At 42.1% G+C, this 22,750-nt stretch overlaps 1 protein-coding gene across 1 annotated transcript; it reads left to right on the top strand.

Annotated features, from left to right (window-relative positions):
* The first annotated feature begins 732 nt into the window (after window positions 1-732).
* RSAD2 (radical S-adenosyl methionine domain containing 2) lies at window positions 733-22,310 on the top strand. The gene is made up of 6 exons (XM_073625413.1): window positions 733-1,126; window positions 3,635-3,796; window positions 11,444-11,673; window positions 12,930-13,079; window positions 14,255-14,287; window positions 18,763-22,310. The coding sequence occupies exons 1-6, from the start codon at window positions 823-825 to the stop codon at window positions 18,925-18,927; spliced, it is 1,044 nt and encodes a 347-aa protein (XP_073481514.1). The 5' UTR covers window positions 733-822; the 3' UTR covers window positions 18,928-22,310.
* The last annotated feature ends 440 nt before the right edge of the window (window positions 22,311-22,750 follow it).

The following is a 22,750-nucleotide window of genomic DNA, read 5'->3' as shown; positions in this document are numbered from 1 at the left end:
ATACCCCTCATAATACCCTCCACATTTCTCTTCTACACATACCCCACCCCTATAATACCCTCTGCAATCCTCTCCTGTACATAAGCTTCTATCATACCCTCCTCACTCCTCTTTTACACATATTGCCCCCCAATAACATCCAGCAATCTTGTTTACATATACTACCCTTACCTTTACACTCCTTTTCTGCAAATACTGTTTACTAAAATCTCTAAACTTGACTGTTCTGTTCTAATAACAAATATGTTTTTTTGGGGTTTTTTTTGTATATGTGTGTATATATACAGTATATATACACACACACACACAGCTTTCACAAAAAGTTAGACTACAAAACCCACAGAGAGGAAACAAAAGACCACCACACACCCGCAAAAAACGTATGACACTCAATTCAAAGATAACTTTGAATTTTTCAGTACAATACAATAGATTTATATTTAATTTATATTTAAATGCTTGCTAGAAAAACACATGAAAAAAGTAACAAAAAAATACATGAAATTGACACTCTTCTTACTAAATTCACGTAAAATAATTTGCTATTAATGGGTTGAATGTGTTTATATACAGTATTTATCATCATGCATTGCCAAATGACCTTATAAAGCTTCACCACTTGAGGCACTAATGAGCAGAAACGAAACTCCCTGAGACCATTTATTATTTATATATTGTGGTTATTGCAGGTTTCTGATTTCTGTGTTGGGAACAGAATGTGAAACTGACTTGCTCACCAGCCAGCTGAGCCTATATAATCAGTGAAGGCATGAGATCAGTTCAGTCACTCCCTAGCTGTCAGATAAAGCTCATCTTGGCAAGATGCTGTCCCAGAGCTTTCTACCTGTTGTAGCAATACTTGTCTTCATTTGGAAGAACATGAGCTCTCTGCTTCATGGCATGAAGATGATCTCCTCTAGGTGCTGGTTACTTTCTGCATCTGAAGTCCTTTCTGTCCCAAGCAGACAGGTCCAGGATCCAGAGAGGGTTATACCCACCAGTGTCAACTACCACTTCACCAGGCAGTGCAACTACAAGTGTGGATTCTGCTTCCACACCGCCAAGACCTCCTTCGTCTTACCGATAGAAGAAGCCAAGAAAGGACTGGCCATGCTGAAGGCTGCAGGTACTGGACAAATCTCTTCTTTACTATGTTACCTTAAGATTTTGTTATTTCCTATAAAAAAAAAAAAAAAAGTGGATATGTCCCCTCCTCTAGCCTGGAGCATTCTCCATGGTCCTTAGTCAGGCATTACCTACAGCAGTGTTTCTCAACTTTTTTCAGTCAAGGTACGCTTTAAAATGATGGGAAATCTTGAGGTACCCTCCAAAATGATGGACAGTCTTAAGGCAACCCATTCTAAAATGTAAAAACTTTTCTAATAGTTTTACATACTGCAGCAGTATCAATACATGTAGGACAGCCAACATTAGAGGTGATGTATTCTTCCAAAGCAAATACACTTTTGCAAACTGGTACTGACTAGTATTCCAGTGTTTCTCTTCTCCCTCAGTTTTTCTCCATCACTCAGCTAATGAGACCCCAAAGCTGATGGAGAGAGGCAGGGGAGGGTCAAACAAGGATGATATGCAGGCAACTGACATCCTCCTTATCAACTTAGGATGTCATTGGTTGTTTGGAGGTTGGCAGCTAGAAGGTTGTAATGATGTACAATGAAAACCTGTGGATTTGTCTAACTAGAAGTTAGAAATTGAAATTGAAAATAAATTGAAAAAAAAATTGAAAAAAATGACTAATAGTGCTGCAACCCTAACAAAACCGGAATTTTCAGTTTTAGCAATATGAAAGGTACACTCAGGTGCGCTACTACTGTGAAAACAACCAGACTGAGGGAACTCCCTTGGCCTGGGTGTGCATATGAGTCTTATTTTGAACAATACTAATATCAAACATCAAACTGAAGTGCCATCTAAAAAACTCCAAACTGGCAATGAATAAATGGTTACAATATGGCACAGTCCACTTAGGGATAAGTAGTTGAAAAAAGACAATTAGAAAAGTCCTGCAACTCAATGTGTGCTTTCCTAGGTGTACGGTCCTTTCTCTGCAAGCCAGGATCTTGGGAGAAATTGAAAAAGGGGGCCGCTTACCAGATCTGTTGGACCCCTATCACGGGGGTCTTAAGGGCTCAGGTGTGTCAAATCCCGCAGGCAGGAACAGCTGGTGGGATTTTACTATTCAGACATCCCTCCGCCTGGCGCTGGGACAGCGGTATGATGAGGTCCTGTGTCCGATATTGAAGAACAACTTGCACAAGCACCAGGATTTACATGACTTTGTCATCTCTGAGCCAGCATCTCAGTTCAGGAAGTTTAAGCTAAACCTGGATGATGCCTGAACAAAGATGGCGCTGTCCTCTTCCTTAGAAAAGCAGTGGTTGTTCCAGCACCAGTCTCAGCTGCCAGCCATCCGTAGTGCGCTCTTGTACTTGTCACACTTCTCCAGTAGCAGCTCCACTTGCACAATCATTAGGCTGGCCCCTCCCCTCAGTCTGGTTGTTTTGACAGTAGTAGCGCACCTGAGTGTACCTTTCATTTTGCCAAGGCACCCCTAAAGAAATCTCAAGGCACCCCAGAGTGCCTGGGCACCCTGGTTAAAAAAAAAGGCTGACCTACAGTACGGCCTAAATGTGGCCATACACCATATAGACTAAACAAATTTCATAAGAAAACCCTGAAAAAAATGAGTTGAAATGCCATGCCAAAGTTTTTAAAGAGCAACAGGAATTGCAAAATATTTAAAGAATAATTCCAGGCATCGGCATGTTATACATAGTTACATTGTTCCAGCTGTGACCAATGTAACTATATATATATATATATATATATATATATATATATATATATATATATGACATACTTGCCCGACGCCACTGGAAGCTGCAAAAATCTGAAGTAGACAACGCTACTCCAGTGATCTCCACTTGCTTCCAACTGTGTAGCCAAGAAAGGTTTCCCAACAGGACTGCTCGACATAAGTTGATTTTACAACTGTCCTCTGTTTAACAGGAAGGCCCACACACTGATCGAAATTTGGCCACTCCCTGCTGAACCGGCCAAATTTCGATCCACCTGTGGCCACCTTTAGTATATGTCTTGGGAATTGTGTTCTCAGACTTATGCTTATATCAGAACTGCCCTTCATCAAATATAAGTGATAGGGAGTACAAAAGTAATTTCAACACCTTAGTAGAAGACCAAATGCATCAGAGATGGAGCTGGGAAGCATCTTGAGCTGATTTCATCCTCAAACTGAATGTGTCTGACACAATATACTGTATTTGTGAAGCTTCATAAGTTAGTGGCTTACTATATATATGTTTTAATCTTAACCATGGTACTACCTGCATGGATTTTGTATGTCCTGACTGCCCCTGCATAAGTTTCCTCCCACACCCCAAAGAAATGCTGGTAGGTTAATTGGCTCCTGTCCAAATTGGCCCTAGTATGTATGAATGGGAGTTAGGGACCTTAGATTGTAAGCTCCTTGAGGGCAGGGACTGATGTGAATGTACAATATATAGCTAAAGCACAAATTGATGGCACTATATAAGTACCTGTAATAAATAATATTTTGTGATCTGAGCCCTATTAAGCCTCATTTGTCTTCCAGGTATGGAGAAGATTAACTTTTCTGGAGGTGAACCATTCTTGCAAGACAGAGGGAACTTTGTAGGAAAGCTGGTGGAGTATTGCAAGAAAGAGCTGAGGTTGCCCAGTGTCAGCATTGTGAGCAATGGCAGTCTGATCACAGAAAAGTGGTTTCAGATTTATGGTGAGTGAAATAATGGAGCTTTAACACGTATTTCTATTGCAGCAGAAATTGTTTATCTTCTTTATCCTCATTTAGTATTGTAAAGCTGGCCATTTGCTAGCAGATTTTTGAATGAACGTTTGAACAAACATTTGTTCAAAACTTCTGATTTTTGAACAAATGGACTTTACTGAACGAAAACCACATACACTGTTAAAAATTTCCATCCTGCTGCTTCAATCTTTCTCATCACTGTGGTCGGACACGAATGTCAATTTACCCTACTAACATTTAGAAAATCAGAAGAACGTTCTTAACCACTTGAGCCCCGGACCATTATGCTGCCTAAGGACCAGAGGTCTTTTTCCAATTTGGCACTGCGTCGCTTTAACTGCTAATTGCGCGGTCATGCAATGCTGTACCCAAACGAAATTTGCGTCCTTTTCTTCCCACAAATAGAGCTTTCTTTTGATGGTATTTGATCACCTCTGCGGTTTTTATTTTTTGCGCTATAAACGGAAAAAGACCGAAAATTTTGAAAAAAAATGATATTTTCTACTTTTTGTTATAAAAAAAATCCAATAAACTAAATTTTAGTCATACATTTAGGCCAAAATGTATTCGGCCACATGTCTTTGGTAAAAAAAATGTCAATAAGCGTATATTTATTGGTTTGCGCAAAAGTTATAGCGTCTACAAACTAGGGTACATTTTCTGGAATTTACACAGCTTTTAGTTTATGACTGCCTATGTCATTTCTTGAGGTGCTAAAATGGCAGGGCAGTACAAAACCCCCCCAAATGACCCCATTTTGGAAAGTAGACACCCCAAGGAAATTGCTGAGAGGCATGTTGAACCCATTGAATATTTATTTTTTTTGTCCCAAGTGATTGAAAAATGACAAAAAAAAAAAAAAAATATATATTTACAAAAAGTCGTCACTAAATGATATATTGCTCACACAGGCCATGGGCCTATGTGGAATTGCACCCCAAAATACATTTAGCTGCTTCTCCTGAGTATGGGGATACCACATGTGTGGGACTTTTTGGGAGCCTAGCCGCGTACGGGGCCCCGAAAACCAATCACTGCCTTCAGGATTTCTAAGGGTGTAAATTTTTGCTTTCACTCTTCACTGCCTATCACAGTTTCGGAGGCCATGGAATGCCCAGGTGGCACAAAACCCCCCAAAATGACCCCATTTTGGAAAGTAGACACCCCAAGCTATTTGCTGAGAGGCATATTGAGTCCATGGAATATTTTATATTTTGACACAAGTTGCGGGAAAGTGACACTTTTTTTTTTTTTTTTTTTTTTTTTTCATAAAGTTGTCACTAAATGATATATTGCTCACACAGGCCATGGGCATATGTGGAATTGCACCCCAAAATACATTTAGCTGCTTCTCCTGAGTATGGGGATACCACATGTGTGGGACTTTTTGGGAGCCTAGCCGCGTACTGGACCCCGAAAACCAATCACTGCCTTCAGGATTTCTAAGGGTGAAAATTTTTGATTTCACTCTTTACTGCCTATCACAGTTTCGGAGGCCATGGAATGCCCAGGTGGCACAAAACCCCCCCAAATGACCCCATTTTGGAAAGTAGACACCCCAAGCTATTTGCTGAAAGGCATGGTGAGTATTTTGCAGCTCTCATTTGTTTTTGAAAATGAAGAAAGACAAGAAAAAACATTTTTTTTTTTTCTTTTTTCAATTTTCAAAACTTTGTGACAAAAAGTGAGGTCTGCAAAATACTCACTATACCTCTCAGCAAATAGCTTGGGGTGTCTACTTTCCAAAATGGGGTCATTTGGGGGTTTTTTTTTGCCACCTGGGCATTCCATGGCCTCCGAAACTGTGATAGGCAGTGAAGAGTGAAATCAAAAATTCACGCCCTTAGAAAGCCTGAAGGCGGTGCTTGGTTTTCGGGATCCCGTACGCGGCTAGGCTCCCAAAAAGTCTCACACATGTGGTATCCCCGTACTCAGGAGAAGCAGCAGAATGTATTTTGGGGTGTAATTTCACATATTTCCATGGCATGTTTGAGCAATATATCATTTAGTGACAACTTTGTGCAAAAAAAAAAAAAAAAAAAAAAAAATGTGTCTCTTTCCCGCAACTTGTGTCGCAATATAAAATATTCCATGGACTCGACATGCCTCTCAGCAAATAGCTTGGGGTGTCTACTTTCCAAAATGGGGTCATTTGGGGGGGTTTTGAACTGTCCTGGCATTTTATGCACAACATTTAGAAGCTTATGTCACACATCACCCACTCTTCTAACCACTTGAAGACAAAGCCCTTTCTGACACTTATTGTTTACATGAAAAAGTTTTTTTTTTTGCAAAAAAATTACTTTGAACCCCCAAACATTATATATTTTTTTAAAGCAAATGCCCTACAGATTAAAATGGTGGGTGTTTCATTTTTTTTTTTCACACAGTAATTGCGCAGCGATTTTTCAAACGCATTTTTTGGGGAAAAAACACACTTTTTTTAATTTTAATGCACTAAAACACGCTATATTGCCCAAATGTTTGATGAAATAAAAAAGATGATCTTAGGCCGAGTACATGGATACCAAACATGACATGCTTTAAAATTGCGCACAAACGTGCAGTGGCAACAAAATAAATACATGTTTAAAAGCCTTCAAAAGCCTTTACAGGTTACCACTTTAGATTTACAGAGGAGGTCTACTGGAAAAATTACTGCACTCGATCTGGCCTTCGCGGTGATACCTCACATGCATGGTGCAATTGCTGTTTATGTTTGACGACAGACCGCCGCTTGCGTTCGCCTTAGCGCGAGAGCAGGGGGCGACAGGGGTGTTTTTTTTTTTTTTTTTCTTTATTATTTTTTTGCTTTTTTAATCTTACTTTTAAACTGTTCCTTTCATATTTTTTTTTTTAATCATTTTTATTGTTATCTCGGGGAATGTAAATATCCCCTATGATAGCAATAGGTAGTGACAGGTACTCTTTTTTGAAAAAATTGTGGTCTATTAGACCCTAGATCTCTCCTCTGCCCTCAAAGCATCTGACCACACCAAGATCGGTGTGATAAAATGCTTCCCCAATTTCCCAATGGCGCTATTTACATCCGGCGAAATCTAAGTCATGAAATACTCGTAGCTTCCGGTTTCTTAGGCCATAGAGATGTTTGGAGCCACTCTGGTCTCTGATCAGCTCTATGGTCAGCTGGCTGAATCACCGGCTGCATTCTCAGGTTCCCTGTTGAGACAGGAGAGCCAGAGAAAAACACGGAAGACGGTGGGGGGGGGGGGGCATTCCCTCCCACGGCTTGTAAAAGCAGTCTAGAGGCTAATTAGCCGCTAGGATTGCTTTTACATGAAAGCCGACCGCTGGCTGAAAAGAATGATACCAAGATGATACCTAAACCTGCAGGCATCATTCTGGTATAACCACTCAAAGTCGTGAATGGCGTACCTGAAGACAAAAAAATGGTTAACAATGGTTAACAATAAAGCACAGTAAAGTGTAAATAATTACACACCTGAAAAACAAACATGATAAAACATAATAACAATAACAATAACAATAAAACATTGCAGAATAGAATACAGTAAAAAAGAGCAGAACAATAGAGAGAGAGAATAGAGAGAGAGAGAACAATAAAACAACAACTATTTTTTTTTATTTCATATTTTTTTTTTTACACTTTTTTTGTAACTAACTTTTATAACGGTAACCGGTTCCAGGTTCGGGTCTCTCAAAATGAGATGGCATCTTGGGAGACCCTGTGAAAGTGTGCCTAGTCTGTGCAATGCTGTACCCTACGCTAATACTCAACTAGTGAATGGTAGCGTTCAAAACATTCACCAATGCAAAGACCAGGATTGTCAGGACAGGAGGGACAATAATAGTGGGTGTCACGCCTATATCCGTGCTTGCTGCAGACACAACATCTTTTTTGGGGGGGTTAGTTGGGTAGGGGTACTCGGGAGGACATAAAGAAAATGCCTCTCATGCAGCCGACTGCATTTGGTTGGGGATGTGAATGGGGGAAGTACGGGTGCTGCAGAAGTGGTGGGTTCCCAATTAGGATTGGCGAATGCAGCAGGAAGGGCACTATGGGCACGACAGGCCTGTGTTTGTCTTTTTGGTGGCAGCGGGACACTACTTGTGCTTGCCACCTCACCAGCTTCAACTGCACTTATGGGACTCGCCACGTCACCAAGTGTTACTGCAGTGCTGGTTTGACTACGACCGGGGTGTACTAGGCCGCTGGCGCTTGCCAGTTCACCAAAACGCTACCAAAAAACGTTAGCGATCGCAGGGATCAGGCCTGACTCTGCGAACGCTGCAGTTATGCGTTTAGTGTTTTGTAAGTGTCAGTGATCGATCGATACTGCACTTGGGTGGGCTGGGCCGGGCCGGGCGGAGGGGCAAAACGCAGGTGCTAGCAGGTATCTGGGCTGATCCCGCTAACACTGCGTTTTTGGGAACCCTAAACTGCTGGTGACGCTAGTATAGATCTGATCGGATCAGATATTGATGCGATCAGATACTATACCACTAAGGGAGGTGTACGGTGCGTGCGTGGGTGTTAGCGGTACTGGCGCTAATCTGACGCTGCCTGGGGCTGGTGCTTGCCAGTTCACCAAAACGCTACAAAAAAAACTGTTAGCGATCGCAGGGATCAGGCCTGACTCTGCGAACGCTGCAGTTATGCGTTTAGTGTTTTGTAAGTGACAGTGATCAATCGATACTGCACTTGGGTGGGCTGGGCCGGGCGGAGGGGCAAAACGCAGGTGCTAGCAGGTATCTGGGCTGATCCCGCTAACACTGCGTTTTTGGGAACCCTAAACTGCTGGTGACGCTAGTATAGATCTGATCGGATCAGATATTGATGCGATCAGATACTATACCACTAAGGGAGGTGTACGGTGCGTGCGTGGGTGTTAGCGGTACTGGCGCTAATCTGACGCTGCCTGGGGCTGGTGCTTGCCAGTTCACCAAAACGCTACAAAAAAAACTGTTAGCGATCGCAGGGATCAGGCCTGACTCTGCGAACGCTGCAGTTATGCGTTTAGTGTTTTGTAAGTGTCAGTGATCGATCGATACTGCACTTGGGTGGGCTGGGCCGGGCGGAGGGGCAAAACGCAGGTGCTAGCAGGTATCTGGGCTGATTCCGCTAACACTGCGTTTTTGGGAACCCTAAACTGCTGGGGACGCTAGTATAGATCTGATCGGATCAGATATTGATCCGTTCAGATACTATACCACTAAGGGAGGCGTATGCTGCGTGCGTGGGTGTTAGCGGTACTGGCGCTAACCTGACGCCTGGGGCTGGTGCTTGCCAGTTCACCAAAATGCTACCAAAAAAACTGTTAGCGATCGCAGGGATCAGGCCTGACTCTGCGAACGCTGCAGTTATGCGTTTAGTGTTTTGTAAGTGACAGTGATCGATCGATACTGCACTTGGGTGGGCTGGGCGGAGGCACAAAACGCAGGTGCTAGCAGGTATCTGGGCTGATCCCGCTAACACTGCGTTTTTGGGAACCCTAAACTGCTGGGGACGCTAGTATAGATCTGATCGGATCAGATATTGATCCGATCAGATACTATACCACTAAGGGAGGCGTATGCTGCATGCGTGGGTGTTAGCGGTACTGGCGCTAATCTGACGCTGCCTGGGGCGACGCATATCACCGCCGGGCGATCAGGGGGCTAAACCTTTATTCGGTAATAAACGGCGGGTGCCCTGACACTATAAAAAATAAACGAACTAACCAGCGTCATCCGTAACGGTTATACGGTGATCAGTGGTGAAAGGGTTAACTAGGGGGCAATCAAGGGGTTAAAACATTTATTAGGTAGTATATGGGGGTCCCTGACGCTATAAAACGCTGACGGCGAACCTAAATATTTACCTCACTAACTAGCGTCACCAGCGACACTAATACAGCGATCAGAAAAATGATCGCTTAGTGACACTGGTGACAGGGGGTGATCAAGGGGTTAAAACTTTATTAGGGGGGGTTAGGGGGGTATCCTAGACCTAAAGGGGGGTAATACTCACTGTCACAACACTGTAACTGTCACAAACTGACACTATGCAGTAATCAGAAAAAAAACAAAAAAAAACAAAAAAAAACTGCTGGTGTCAGTTTGTGACAGGGGGGGGGGGTGATTGGGGGGGGATCGGGGGGCGATCGGGGGGGGGATCGGGGTGTTTTGTGTGCCTGGCATGTTCTACTGTGTGTGTGTGTGTTGGTGCACTCACATAGATGTCTTCTCTCCTCGGGCCGGAACGGAAAATACCGACCCGAGGGGAGATGACATCACTTCCTTTGCTGCTGTTTAGCATACAGCAGCAAAGGAGTGTTTTCATTGGCCGGCGGCGATCGCGAGGGGGGGGCCACGAACGGATGGTCTCCCCCTCATCACCGATCGCCGCTGGACAAAAGACGACCGCCTCGGGCACCGGGGGGGGGTCCGATCGGACCCCCCACCCGCGGAAGGCAAATCACGTACCCTGTACGTGATTTTGCCTGTCCGTGCCACTTTGCCGACGTACATCGGCGTGAGGCGGTCGTCAAGTGGTTAAAGTGATTTTTTTTAAACTCATTTCTGTTAGCGTATAGCTAGCTTAACGTGGTTGTAAACCCTTGTATATACCCAGTGGAGGGACTATCCTCAGGTTATATAGTTACATAGTTAGTCTGGTTAAAAAAAGACACAAGTCCATCTAGTTCAGTGATGGCGAACCTTGGCACCCCAGATGTTTTGGAACTACATTTCCTATGATGCTCAACTACACTGCAGAGTGCATGAACATCATGGGGAATGGGGTGCCAAGGTTCGCCATCACTGATCTAGTAAACCAATAGAAGGAATAAAAAAAAAAAAAAATATATATATATATATATATATACAATCCAATATATACAAACCTATACCCACAGTTGATTCAGAGGAAAGCAAAAAAAAAAAAAAACCCAATAAAACATGATATGGTTTGCTCCAGCAGGGGTAAAAATAATCCTTCCCAATCCCCCCAAGATGATACATGGAGATTAAACAAATCCTCCTACATACATTGTACCTGTTTATCCGAAGTCTTCTTTTCTCTACATCCATTCAAATTCCAGAATTTATTAAGTTTGTCTGAGCTGTCAGAAAAACAGGTGGAGAGCTGAAGTTACACTCTGTAGAGCTCAGTGAGGAGAACAAACTAACTAACAAAACAAACTAACTAGCTAACTCATATGTGCTAAGCCATAAAATCCCCGTTGCTTTTGGGCTCTTGGGGAGACGCACATGCAGGGTACAGCTGCCAAGTAATTGGCTTTAAGCGGCCATGCTTAAGTTAATGCCCACAGCTTCTGCATCAGTGTTTACTTGTGCATGCATGTACGGCTCTTCTCCTCAAATGTGAAAGTGATGAGTCTGGGGAGAAGTGCTATCTGCACATGCTTGAGTAAAATTCGATGCAGAAGCCATTGGTATTTACCTAAGAATGGCCACATACAGTCATTCATTCGTATTGGTGGCTGTACACCTCAGCACACAGGGGCTAGTAAGTTTCCGTGTGCATTAGATCAGTTTAGAAAAATTTGTAAGCTGATCTTTAATATAGTCTTATACATAAAGGAACTCGGTCATGTTATTTTCCTAAATGAAGATCTGTTTATGCCCCAGGAGAACACCTGGATATCCTTGCCGTGTCCTGTGACAGCTTTGTTGAAGAAGTGAACAAGCTTATTGGTCGGGGACAAGGAAAGAAAAACCATGTGGAAAAACTGATGAAGATCAGAAAATGGTGCCGGGATTATAACGTGGCTTTCAAAATAAATTCCGTCATCAATTATTATAATATGGACGAGGACATGACAAAAGAGATCGAGATGATCAGTCCAATACGCTGGAAGGTAGGTGGCTGTTTTGTAACTTTCAGCTTCCTAAGGGTTCATTCACATGTGTGGCCCACCTGAACACAGACATGAAGCTGCTGAGGGGTGTCCACATGAATAAATGAAACAGTATGTAACGTTCAGTGGGCACTACTACTGTCGAAAGTACCCATGCAAGTCTATGGGGCTGCCTAGGACAGGGCTTTCCTTCACTTTGCTGAGATTTCCTATCATTTCCTGTTGTGTCTCCATGACAGGAGGTGAATGGAAATCTCCACGGCAGGACATAGCAAAAATAACTTTATAGGTGTTTTAACCATTCCCTACTTTGTAAGAAAAAAAAATGGGTATACATACATGTTAAGTTTGACTGTGGCATCTCTTATGAATATTAAGCTATTTGTCTCCATACAACACAGTTACTCTGAGCGTTGGCCAGTGTTCATAAGCTGTAAGGAATTTTAAACACCCTTTATTGTGTGTACAGGTCCTAACAACCTGAGCTGGCCATGCATGGATCGAGAGTTGGCCAGTTCAGCAGAGACCGGTCGAGATGCGATTCACGTATGGGCAGGCTGATTGTACCCAAGTCGATCGATGAACAACCAGCCTGTGATTTCTGCCGGCAGCTATAGCCGCTAGCAGTGACCAATCTGTTCTGCCTGACGGGAAGGCTCCCCACACGCCCCTGCCGGCAGAACACAATAGTGCTGCAGGAGGTGTTCCCCCATCAACACAGATAGTGTTGAGGAAAAGGGAAAGAAAATTGAGTCATCTATGGGCTGCTTTACTGTACAGTGATATTTACATAACTAATCCTTTAGCTTGGCCACCTCAGCTCCTCCTTACAGGCTCGTTTACATGTGGTTGTGTAATCTGGCCAATGAAATGAATAAATGCCAAAATGCTTCATGTGCCTGAAAGCGTTAGAAAAAATATGCAGTTTTGGGCACGTTTTAACACTGCTTTCTCCTGCTAGGAGAAAGGCGTTTAGAAAAGTTACAATGTGCATGAGGCCTAACAAACAAATTTCCCAAGTAGTTTAAACATTTTTCCAGTTACTGTGCTCTAATCTGATCTTTGCACCCACATGTATGTAAAGATACAGTCCAACACACAATGATCAATATAAAATCATATGCATTTAAAATATAAATATACTGATTCATGGGAATCTTTAACAACCCCAATGCACAGAAATGCCTAATGATAAAATATATAACAATGAAAGGAAACATTTGTATCAAGTCAATGCTGTTTCTGTTGATCCTCAGGTATTCCAGTGTCTCATTATTGATGGAGAAAACTGTGGTGATGATGCATTAAGACAAGCTGAAAAATTTGTCATCAATGATGAAGAGTTCAGAGGTTTTCTGGATCGACATAAGAACATTAAATGTTTGGTTCCAGAATCTAATCAGCAGGTATTTTACTTTAAAAATAACTAATATGATAATTTTACACAATCACAGAACTGAATTAGAATTGATTAGGTGTGAAAATAAACTTTGAGGGTCAATTTCCATGATGGATTGCTTTTCAGGCTTTTCTAGCATTCTTCCAGAAGTTGCTAGGGGTTCCTTGAGCTATGGCTGATTGCTCTCCCCTTTGTTGCATGGGTAGAGTCAGGACCATGCTACCTGACAAAGCCTGTAGCATGACACCAATTATCTTTTTAAACCATCTAAGGGTGGCAATCTGATTACCACTGACCACTAATGTAAGGGTTCCCTGAGACCTGAATTTTATTTTAGGGGTTCCTCTGGCGTAAAAAGGTTGAGAAAGTCTGCCATAGAGCATCAGTTATCACAGCTCCAAATCTGTTGGGGCTGCTGACATCACATCCACAATGGTGGCATCTAGCAGCAGTCTCAGGACTTTTGGATGTCTACACAAGGGAGGCTTATACTGGTAAATAACATGCATAAATACATTAAATGCACACATAATCTTATAGGAAGATTGTTGTTAAATGAATGGTCTGGCAAAAGGGTCTTTATAACCTCCATTACAGTACTCAGCAAAGCAGATGATTGACAGATATCCCCTGCAAATACGTATACTGGGACCAATTTTTATCTACTCAGCAATGGAGACATGTACACAATTGACAACATTTTGGGGGTTCCGGCTGTGTCTGTGGGAGTTTGTATTAATTTAGCTAAAAAAGGTTTTGTGAGGCTAGGAGGTGTTAATGGTGGATGAGAAGACCTGGTCATTGTTTTTGTTGACCCCAAAGTCTTTTAATAGGGTTGAGATCAGAGCTCTGTGAATCCCACTTGAGTTGGATTACTCCACTTCAAACTCATTAAACAATGTTTTTATGGAGCTGGCTTTGTACACAGAGGTACAGTCATACTGGAACAGAAAATGGGCCTTCCCCCAAACTGTTGCCTCAAGCTTGAAAGCACACAATAGTCTTTTTTTTTTTTTTTTGCTATAGCATTAACAGCACCCTTCCCTGGAAAAACTAGAACTGAATAATTTGGACACTGGAGAGGTCACAATCTGAGACCCCTTTCATGTATTAAATATCTTTATTACTGCCAGAACCATGTCACATCTGTATCTTAAATATTACTGTTTCCTTTTTTTTCAGATGCGGGATTCTTATCTTATACTGGATGAATATGTAAGTTTATAAAGTCAAACTCAATGCATTTTCATGCCCATTAATGTACAGTATGTGTTTTTTGTTCATGTTTTTTGTAAATAATGTATCCACTGCACAACCCCCAACAGGCTATATTTCAGACATACTGAGCACCCATTTACAGTATTGCAATGTGTGTTAATGTGTATTATGCTGCTCATTAATGTGCATCCCATTAAGACAGCTCATTAATGCATTGTCCGTCAGCAAGGTGTGTTGTTGAGCCATTTAGAATAAACTCTGTTATCGCTTTGCAGTTGTGTGAATGGACCCTTAAGGAAAAACTGTTGCTGACTTTCTTCTGAAAATGCTAGTTGCAAACATTGTTATCCCCTGTCTTCAGCCCTGTCTGAGTCACTGTTCTGAAGCAAGTATGCAGCAAGTGAAGTAAAAAATCCAATATGCACTAATTTTTCATTAAAAGTAATAAAGACAGAGGCTCAGTTCTAACCGCTAGCTTTCCACTAGCAGATCAGCAATGGTAGCCTATGTACTTCTCTCATAATGGCCTTCCTTTAAAGCGACTGTCACTAAAGTAAAGATTTTCAGTAAAGGCTGTGAAAGAACATAACTTTCCTGATGCCTGCACTAATGAACTCCAGAAAGAAAATAAATCTTCTACTGGAGTCCATATTGAAAGTGACACCTCACTCAGTCGTTCCTCCTGCTGACCTCCATGTCACTACTGTGTGCTGTAATGGGTGGATGTCACAGGTAGGAACCAGAGAAAGACCCAGGAGATTGACACTCTTGGAAATGTTGGATTCCCATCAGACTTCAGCAGAAGATTTTGCAGCATCTGAGTGACATTCTAAGCCACAGACAGCAGGAAAGATAAGTATTAACAGACTTCTTTGACAGGTGTGCTTTTATTTTAAAAAAAATCTGTTGCAACCGGGTTGTTTTAATTTAGAACAGATCAATTATTCTGTATCAATGGATATTTAAATAATTTAGTGCCCGGTATAGGTAGGAGAGGGTTTACATTTTGCCCCACATCCCATGAATTAAATAGAAGAATGTACTTTTAGGGTGCCCAATTACTACACAAGATTAAAAGTCAACAGTCCATTTTATTAATCCATTAAAGCCAGGTTTAAAAGCAATAACTATATTCAGGTTTCATTCCACAATATAAGGCTGAATCAACATATTTCATGCTACAACAGATGTTACATTGTCGACATGTTTCGCCAAGTTCACGGCTTCTTCAAGAGTTTTGTAGCAAACTGAACCAACTGTTAGAATATGAAATTAAAAGAATTGTGGTACCCATCAATTTTGATGACAAGAAAGCAGGCGAAAAAGTGGCCATAGGAGAGACAGAAAGGGTCCAGGATGGGGGCCATGTGTATATTAAACCACTGTGCCAGCACTCTCTGTCTCTGCTGGTGGATGATGTAAATCAGGGGTAGGCAACCTTAAGGCCGGTTTCACACTGGTACGACATGACAGTCGTAAGGCTGTGGATCCGACTTTGCCCTGCGACTTGAAGTCCGACATCCATCCGACTTCAATGAATGGGGATCCGACTTTGATCCCAGGCACTCCAAGCCAAATTTTTTTAAAAAATGGCATGGGGTTCCCCCTCCAAGAGCATACCAGTCCCTTTGGTCTGGTATGGATTTTAAGGGAACCCTCATGCCAAAAAAAAGTGTGGGGTCCCCCCCAAAATCCATGCCAGACCTTTATCCGAGCATGCAGCCCGGCAGGTCAGGAAAGGGGGTGGGGACGAGCGAGCGCCTCCTCCCCTCCTGAACCATACTAGGCCGCATGCCCTCAACATGGGGGAGTGGGTGCTTTGGGGCGGGGGGCCCCTGCGCCCTCTACCCCAAAGCACCTTATCCCCATGTTGATAAGGACAAGGGCCTCTTCCCGACAACCCTGGGCGATGGTTGTCGGGATCTGCGGGTGGGGGGCTTATTAGAATCTGGAAGCCCCTTTAACAAGGGGGACCCCAGATCTCCGCCCCAAACCTATGTGAATGAGGGAGGGGGGCTTCCAGATTCTGATAAGCCCCCGCCCGCAGACCCCGACAACCACCGGCCAGGGTTGTTGAGAAGAGGCCCTTATCCTCATCAACATGGGGACAAGGTGCTTTACGGTGGGGGGTGCAGGGCCCCCCTGCCCCAAAGCACCCACCCTCCCATGTTGAGGGCATGTGGCCTGGGGGGGGCGCTCGTCCCCACCCCTTTTCTGACCTGCCAGGCTGTGTGCTCGGATAAGGTACTGGTATGGATTTTCGGGGGGCCCCACATCGTTTTTTTGGCATGGGGGTTCCCCTTAAAGTCCATACCAGACCAAAGGGCCTGGTATGCTTTTGGAGGGGGAACCCTATGCCATTGTTTTTTTTTTTAATTTGGCGTGGAGTTCCCCTTCAAGATCCTCAGAGCACAAGTCGCATGTCAAAGTTGGATCAGTTAAGACGATGATCCGATTTTGATCCGACTTCAATGATATTCAGTGAGCTGAAGTAGGATCAAAGTCGGACCAAAGTAGTGGAGGAACCTTTTTCAAAGTCAGACCAACTTGTGTTGGACTAGTTAAGACGGCTCTCATAGGGAAACATTGATTTCCATACGTCATGCGACATGTGCTCACGATGTCGGAGTGTTTGTTCTACAAGTGTGAACCCGGCCTAAGAGGTGGAGATCTACCTGAACAAAATGGGAGAAGTCAAAGATCACCAGACAGTGTCGCCTGCCCACACCTGATTTAAACTATTAATTGATGTACTGCCATGTCGCAATCACGTGCATTGCATGGCAATCATGGGTTTAAATCAGGGAGTGAGGAGGCAACATATCGCCTCCTCACCACCTGTCAAACACACTCGGATCACTTTTCGGAGGAGCAGCAGTGCCTGAATAATGCCCTTAGTTGCATTTGATAGCAGCACCCTTAGGGCTCATTCACACATAAAGTTGGGGGGTGGTATGGTTTAATTGAGGTTTTACTACCCCCAATCCCTACCCCCTTTAGCTGCTGAGGCAGCAGTCAAAGGTGTATACATGCTGCAGCAGGAATTAAACACCCTATTGCTTTTGGTGGGTGCTACCACCTGCCAAATGTGTCCCATTCAAGTACACGGGGCCACTCTGTAAGCATCCTGCAACTGCATGCTTCTGTGGGGTCCAAGGGGTTAACATTTCACACTAATGTGCTGAGTTTTACCTGCACTGTGGGTGCAGTGGGTTAGCTGCGCTTTGCCATAGACTTCTATTATATCCTGCAGGTGTGGGGCACAAAAACTCCTGCATTCAGAAGAAGAAGTCTATGGCTACAGCAAACCCCTACGAAAGCTGCAGGTACACTGCACTGCACCTACGGTTTGTGTAAATCACAGTGCATCAGTGTGAGAGCAGCCTTTTACTAATATGCCTAGTAAATTGCTTCACACTGGCCTGAATATCTCTTATTTCCTGCTGCCGCACAACTCTGGAGACCGCTAGACGGGATAAGAGGTGATGTACAGTTGGTATCACTTCACATGGGACAGTAGCCAACACTACAAAGGAGGCATTGGCTTACAGCTCCAACTTTAAAAGTAGTTGCTTTGCATTGCACTCTGTTTGATGCTCTGGGATGGTGGGTCAGCAAGCCCAGACCACAAGCTACCAGTCACCTGGCAACGATCTACTGGTAGATCGCGATCTACCGGTTGTTGACCCCCGTTGTAAATGGACACAGTGTGTGTGGGGATTACATTCCTTCTCATGGCTATAGCCACCTGATCGACTGTTTTGTTGTCATCAAAATTGATTGGTTCCTTTATCTAATATAGATACAGATGGTTCTTTACATTTCATATTCTAACAGTTGATTCAGTTTGCTACAAAACTCCTGAAGAAGCTGTGAACTTGGCAAAACATGTCGAGAATGTAATCTGTTGTAGCATAAAATATGTTGATTCAGCCTTATATTGTGGAATGAAACCTGAATATAGTTATTGTTTTAATCAGGTTTTAATGAATTAACAAAATGGATTGTTGACTTTTAATCTTGTGTTGTAAATGGACACCCTAAAAATCAATTTTTTTGTACATTCTTCTATGCGATATTTAAATAACTTTCCCATGCCATATATAAATAACTTTTTACTTTTAAACCACATACTCCTGTTGTTTGGGAAAGAGGCTGAGCAGGTCTGTGGAGGCTTCCTTTTCCAAAATCACAGACCCCATCTCTGCATTTTTCCCAGGCCATCCAGTTAATATAATTCTGCCAGCATACTGTGTGCCTGGCCATTGCTTCCTTCCGTTTGGATTTCCTTCCACTGGTACAACTACCCAGAGAGCCTCCTATGGGGCTTCGATGTTCTCTCAGTGCTCTCAGTGCTCTCAGTGAGGGAACTTTTCTGATATGACCTGTTGGTGTCACCTTTCTACAAAAGATAATGAAAACTACTGTAAAGTGACATAAGCAACAAAACTGATTGCTATTCTTCCTTCCAGATGCGTTTTCTGGACTGCAGAAATGGACGAAAAGATCCTTCCAGATCCATCTTGGATGTTGGTGTTGAAAATGGCATCAAGTTTAGCGGTTTTGATGAAAAAATGTTCTTTAAACGAGGTGGGAAGTACGTGTGGAGCAAAGCAGACCTGAAGTTGGACTGGTGATGACATTATATAGTCATATGATGGACTTTACTTACAAGCATTGTATGCAAGAAGCACTTTTACTGCAAGCATGTAGTAACCATTCCAAACCTCATTCCGTGACATCCAGGACATATTTGCCATTATCAGAAAATACTAGCGACAGTCCTCCCACTTAATTAGCTTCACACCAGCATGAACTGATGTAAAAGTATGTAGATAACTGAATTTACAGTATTTTTTAACTTTTTATGGCATATGTAAGAGAGGAAAACCTCAGAAAGCTTGTAAGAAGTGAAGTTTAGTGAATTATACTAAAAGCTGGATTACGTGATTACTTTTGTCTTTAAAAATTTGTCTTTGGGGCTTGGGTATAAAACAGACCTAAGATGACAATATCCTATACCGACGCCTGAGACAAACTTCTAAAGCTGTCAAAGACATGTTTCATGGGGTGTGACCATTCCAAGATTATTTGTTGTATCCTATGACCATGTGCTTTGTTTTTATGTAGTAGCGTATCAGGTTTTCTCCAATTACTGACCTAAGGACTTGTAATATTGAACACTGGATGCTATCTTCAAGCAATGCATTTACAAGGGAATTTGAGGTGCATACTCTCTTTGATATTTGGGATGAAAACATGTCCTACTTTAACCTCACTTCACTCTATCACTCTGGCTGGCCAAAAAAGAGGTTACCACCATTTGGCATAGGAAAAACTCGGAGGATTGCAGTATTAGCCCCTAGTTACATCTATTACATCTATATGATGATGCACATTTTTATGCTGGTTTTACATGCTTTGGGCAGCCTTGTTCATTTAAAAGGACTGCCCAACGCATAGAAATTGCACTAAAAAAGTGTATGTACATTTCTTTTTTTTTTTCAGTGCATGGTAGTAAGAAACCATGTCATGTGGTATGTTAAAACCCACATGTTAGCAAGGTGTGTTGTGGTTCTATTAGGAATGAACCTGCAATAAAAGCAAAAACGTTTTTGCATTGCATGAACACATGTGCGATTTTGCACACATTCACATGGCACACAAATATAGATGGGGACTTAGATGGTTAGTACCAGTATTTGCCATCTGCTTGTATAAGCTATATTTTCCTCCTAAATCCCTTATGCATAAAGCACTTATTTTATAAGCTAATATATCATTTATTGTCTGTACAGGAAGCTTCATAAGCAAAAATATGTCTGTTTATTTGTGTTGTGCGAACATTATGACTTAAGCTAACCATAGACTAAGAGATTCCTCCATCCACACAAGCAAGGTGTATGGAGGAATCCCCCTGGCAGGACATTGTATTTTTACATTGGAACCTGCTGCGGTCAGAATACACTGTTTTAGCTTTTTCCAGCCGGGAAATAGAAATTTGTCCGATCCCTGGTAAACCAGCTGAATAAGACCAGCTCAACACTACTTAGATTTTGTTTTTTGAGATTCTACATTGTAATTAATTTATTTAATAGGATTATTTTTACTCTGTCATGACGTGATAAAGATGGACGCATTTGTAGGTATGTAGAAGAATGAACACCACTTTTGTTTAATAGTGACAAAATCATGGTAAACCAATTTTGCATCTCTGCTCAATTAAAACTCTCCTTTCTTCTTTGCTTTGTAAGCTCCAGAGGCAATCAGAGCCATTATAATTCTTTAATGTACTGTATCTCTTTAAAGCTGTAATAAACCCCACAACAAAAATGTCATATTTTGCAGCTTACCAATCCTTAAATGTGGTGGCTGCATTCCTTTTCTTTTTTTTTTACGCCTGGTGATCCAGGCAGCAACACGTTTCCTATCTTAAGGTGTCTGCTCTCTAGATGGAGGAACAACAGAGACACCTTTGGACAGCAGCATTGTCAGTCTGGGGGAGGGTAGTGTTAGACTAGCAGTTTTAGATGATCTTGACTAAGCCTAGGTTCACACTGAATGCGGGTTTGAAATAATTTCAAACCCACATTTCAGTCCGACTTCGGCAGTGATTTCAGAGACATCTGTGCAGGTTCATGCACAGATGTCTATTGAAATCACCCCAGAAGTCGCCAAAAGTAGTGCAGGAACTACTTTTGGGAATCAGCGACACAAATTCGGCGTCACACCGATTCTGACGGTGCCATTGCCGGCAATGGGCGGCGATTTGACATGTTAAATCGCATGTCAAAATGGCCCAATGTGAATGTGGGCTAAAGAATTAAGGCCTCATGTACACTGCTGCTGGTAAATGGACGTTTAGGAGCAGTTGGGCATTTTTTTTTCAACTGCTCCTGAACTCTCCTTTATGTTATCTTATCAGTACATGTACACAGGGTCATTTACAGTCATTTCTAGGCAGTTGAGTTTAGAGGCTTTTTTTGGAACGCAAAAAAATGGGTTCAGAAGCTGAGTTTAGAGGCATTTCAAGCACCAAACGCTTCTAAACACGGTAACTCGCGTTTAGCCACGTTTCGTTTACAGACATTTTTCATTTTTGGCTATTTTGAAAAAAATATATATATATATTTTTTTTTTAAATGCTTCTAAACACAAAACACGGCATGTAAACGTGGCAAAACGGACGTTCTAAACGTGGGTTACTATCTGTCAAGTTAAATTGTTCAGGAGAGGTTGTAAAAACATCCCGTGTACATGAAGCCTGAGGCCGAACTCCCGCTAACACTTGTGGAAGCAGGTGCAGTAACAGCTTCTTTCATTTTAAGATAAAGATTTTACATAACTGAATAAAAGCGGACCCTTGTAAGCACCCCTGTCAGTGTTAAATGGTTTGTCCCAAGCCTCTAACTACCACTTTTACTGGCCTTGCTAAGGGAGGTTGACAAAATACCAAACTTGCTGACAGTATCACCAGGTGAAAATAAAGGAAAATTAACAAAAAAAGAAAATGAATGCAGCCATACATTTAAGGACTGGTAAGCTGGAATATAATCAATTTTTGTTTTTGGGTTTAATAGGACTTTAGGAGTTGAATGCATATTCCTCACCTTGCTTTTCTGCTGAAACCATCCATGTCTGTACTGCAGCCAATCTTTATTTGATGCGTCTTGTATTATGTCTGCCTATTAGATTGTAAGCTCTTATGAGCAGGGCCCTCTGTACCCTCTTGTATTGAATTGTATTGGTACTGCACTGTCTGCCTTTATATTGTAAAGCGCTACGCAAACTGTTGGTGCTACATAAATCCTGTATAATAGTAATAATAATCATTTCGACATAAAATGCACTTTAAATACCAGATCCATTTACATTTTTAATTTGAATTTCTATTAATATATGAATATTTGATATTGTGTACCGTGTATTCATATGTTTACATGTTGGAAATATTCTATATTTTTTTATTTTGCGTTTTTGACAGTTTTCTGTCAACTAATAAAATGGTATTCTAATATTACTTACTTTCGTGCCTGCTTTTAATGAGTTCTAGATTTAAAAGTCGGTGATAACATTTACTTGAAGTTGGATGTAATGGCTATGGAGTCAAAAAAGAAAGGATAGGAGGCCTGTGCGTAGGACCTACTGAACAACATCTAAAGTATATACAGGAATAAGCTGTGACAGATGTATACACTGTGGGGAGGATTTACTAAAACTGGCGCAGTCAAAATCTGGTGCAGCTATGCATTGAAACCAATCAGCTTCCAGGTCTTGTTGTCAAATCTTAATTGAACAAGCTGAATTTATGCCTCGTACACACGATCGGACTTTCCGACAACAAAACCGTGGAATTTTGTTCGAAGGTTGTTGGCTCCAACTTGTCTTGCATACACGCGGTCACACAAATGTTGGCCAACAATTACGAACGTAGTGACGTACAAGACGTACGGCGAGCCG

This window comes from Aquarana catesbeiana, linkage group LG04 (assembly GCF_042186555.1).
Source record: "Aquarana catesbeiana isolate 2022-GZ linkage group LG04, ASM4218655v1, whole genome shotgun sequence".
Taxonomy (NCBI): Eukaryota; Metazoa; Chordata; class Amphibia; order Anura; family Ranidae; genus Aquarana; species Aquarana catesbeiana.
The sequence above is the reverse complement of the archived record's forward strand: the minus strand, read 5'-3'. Positions and strand labels throughout refer to the sequence as shown.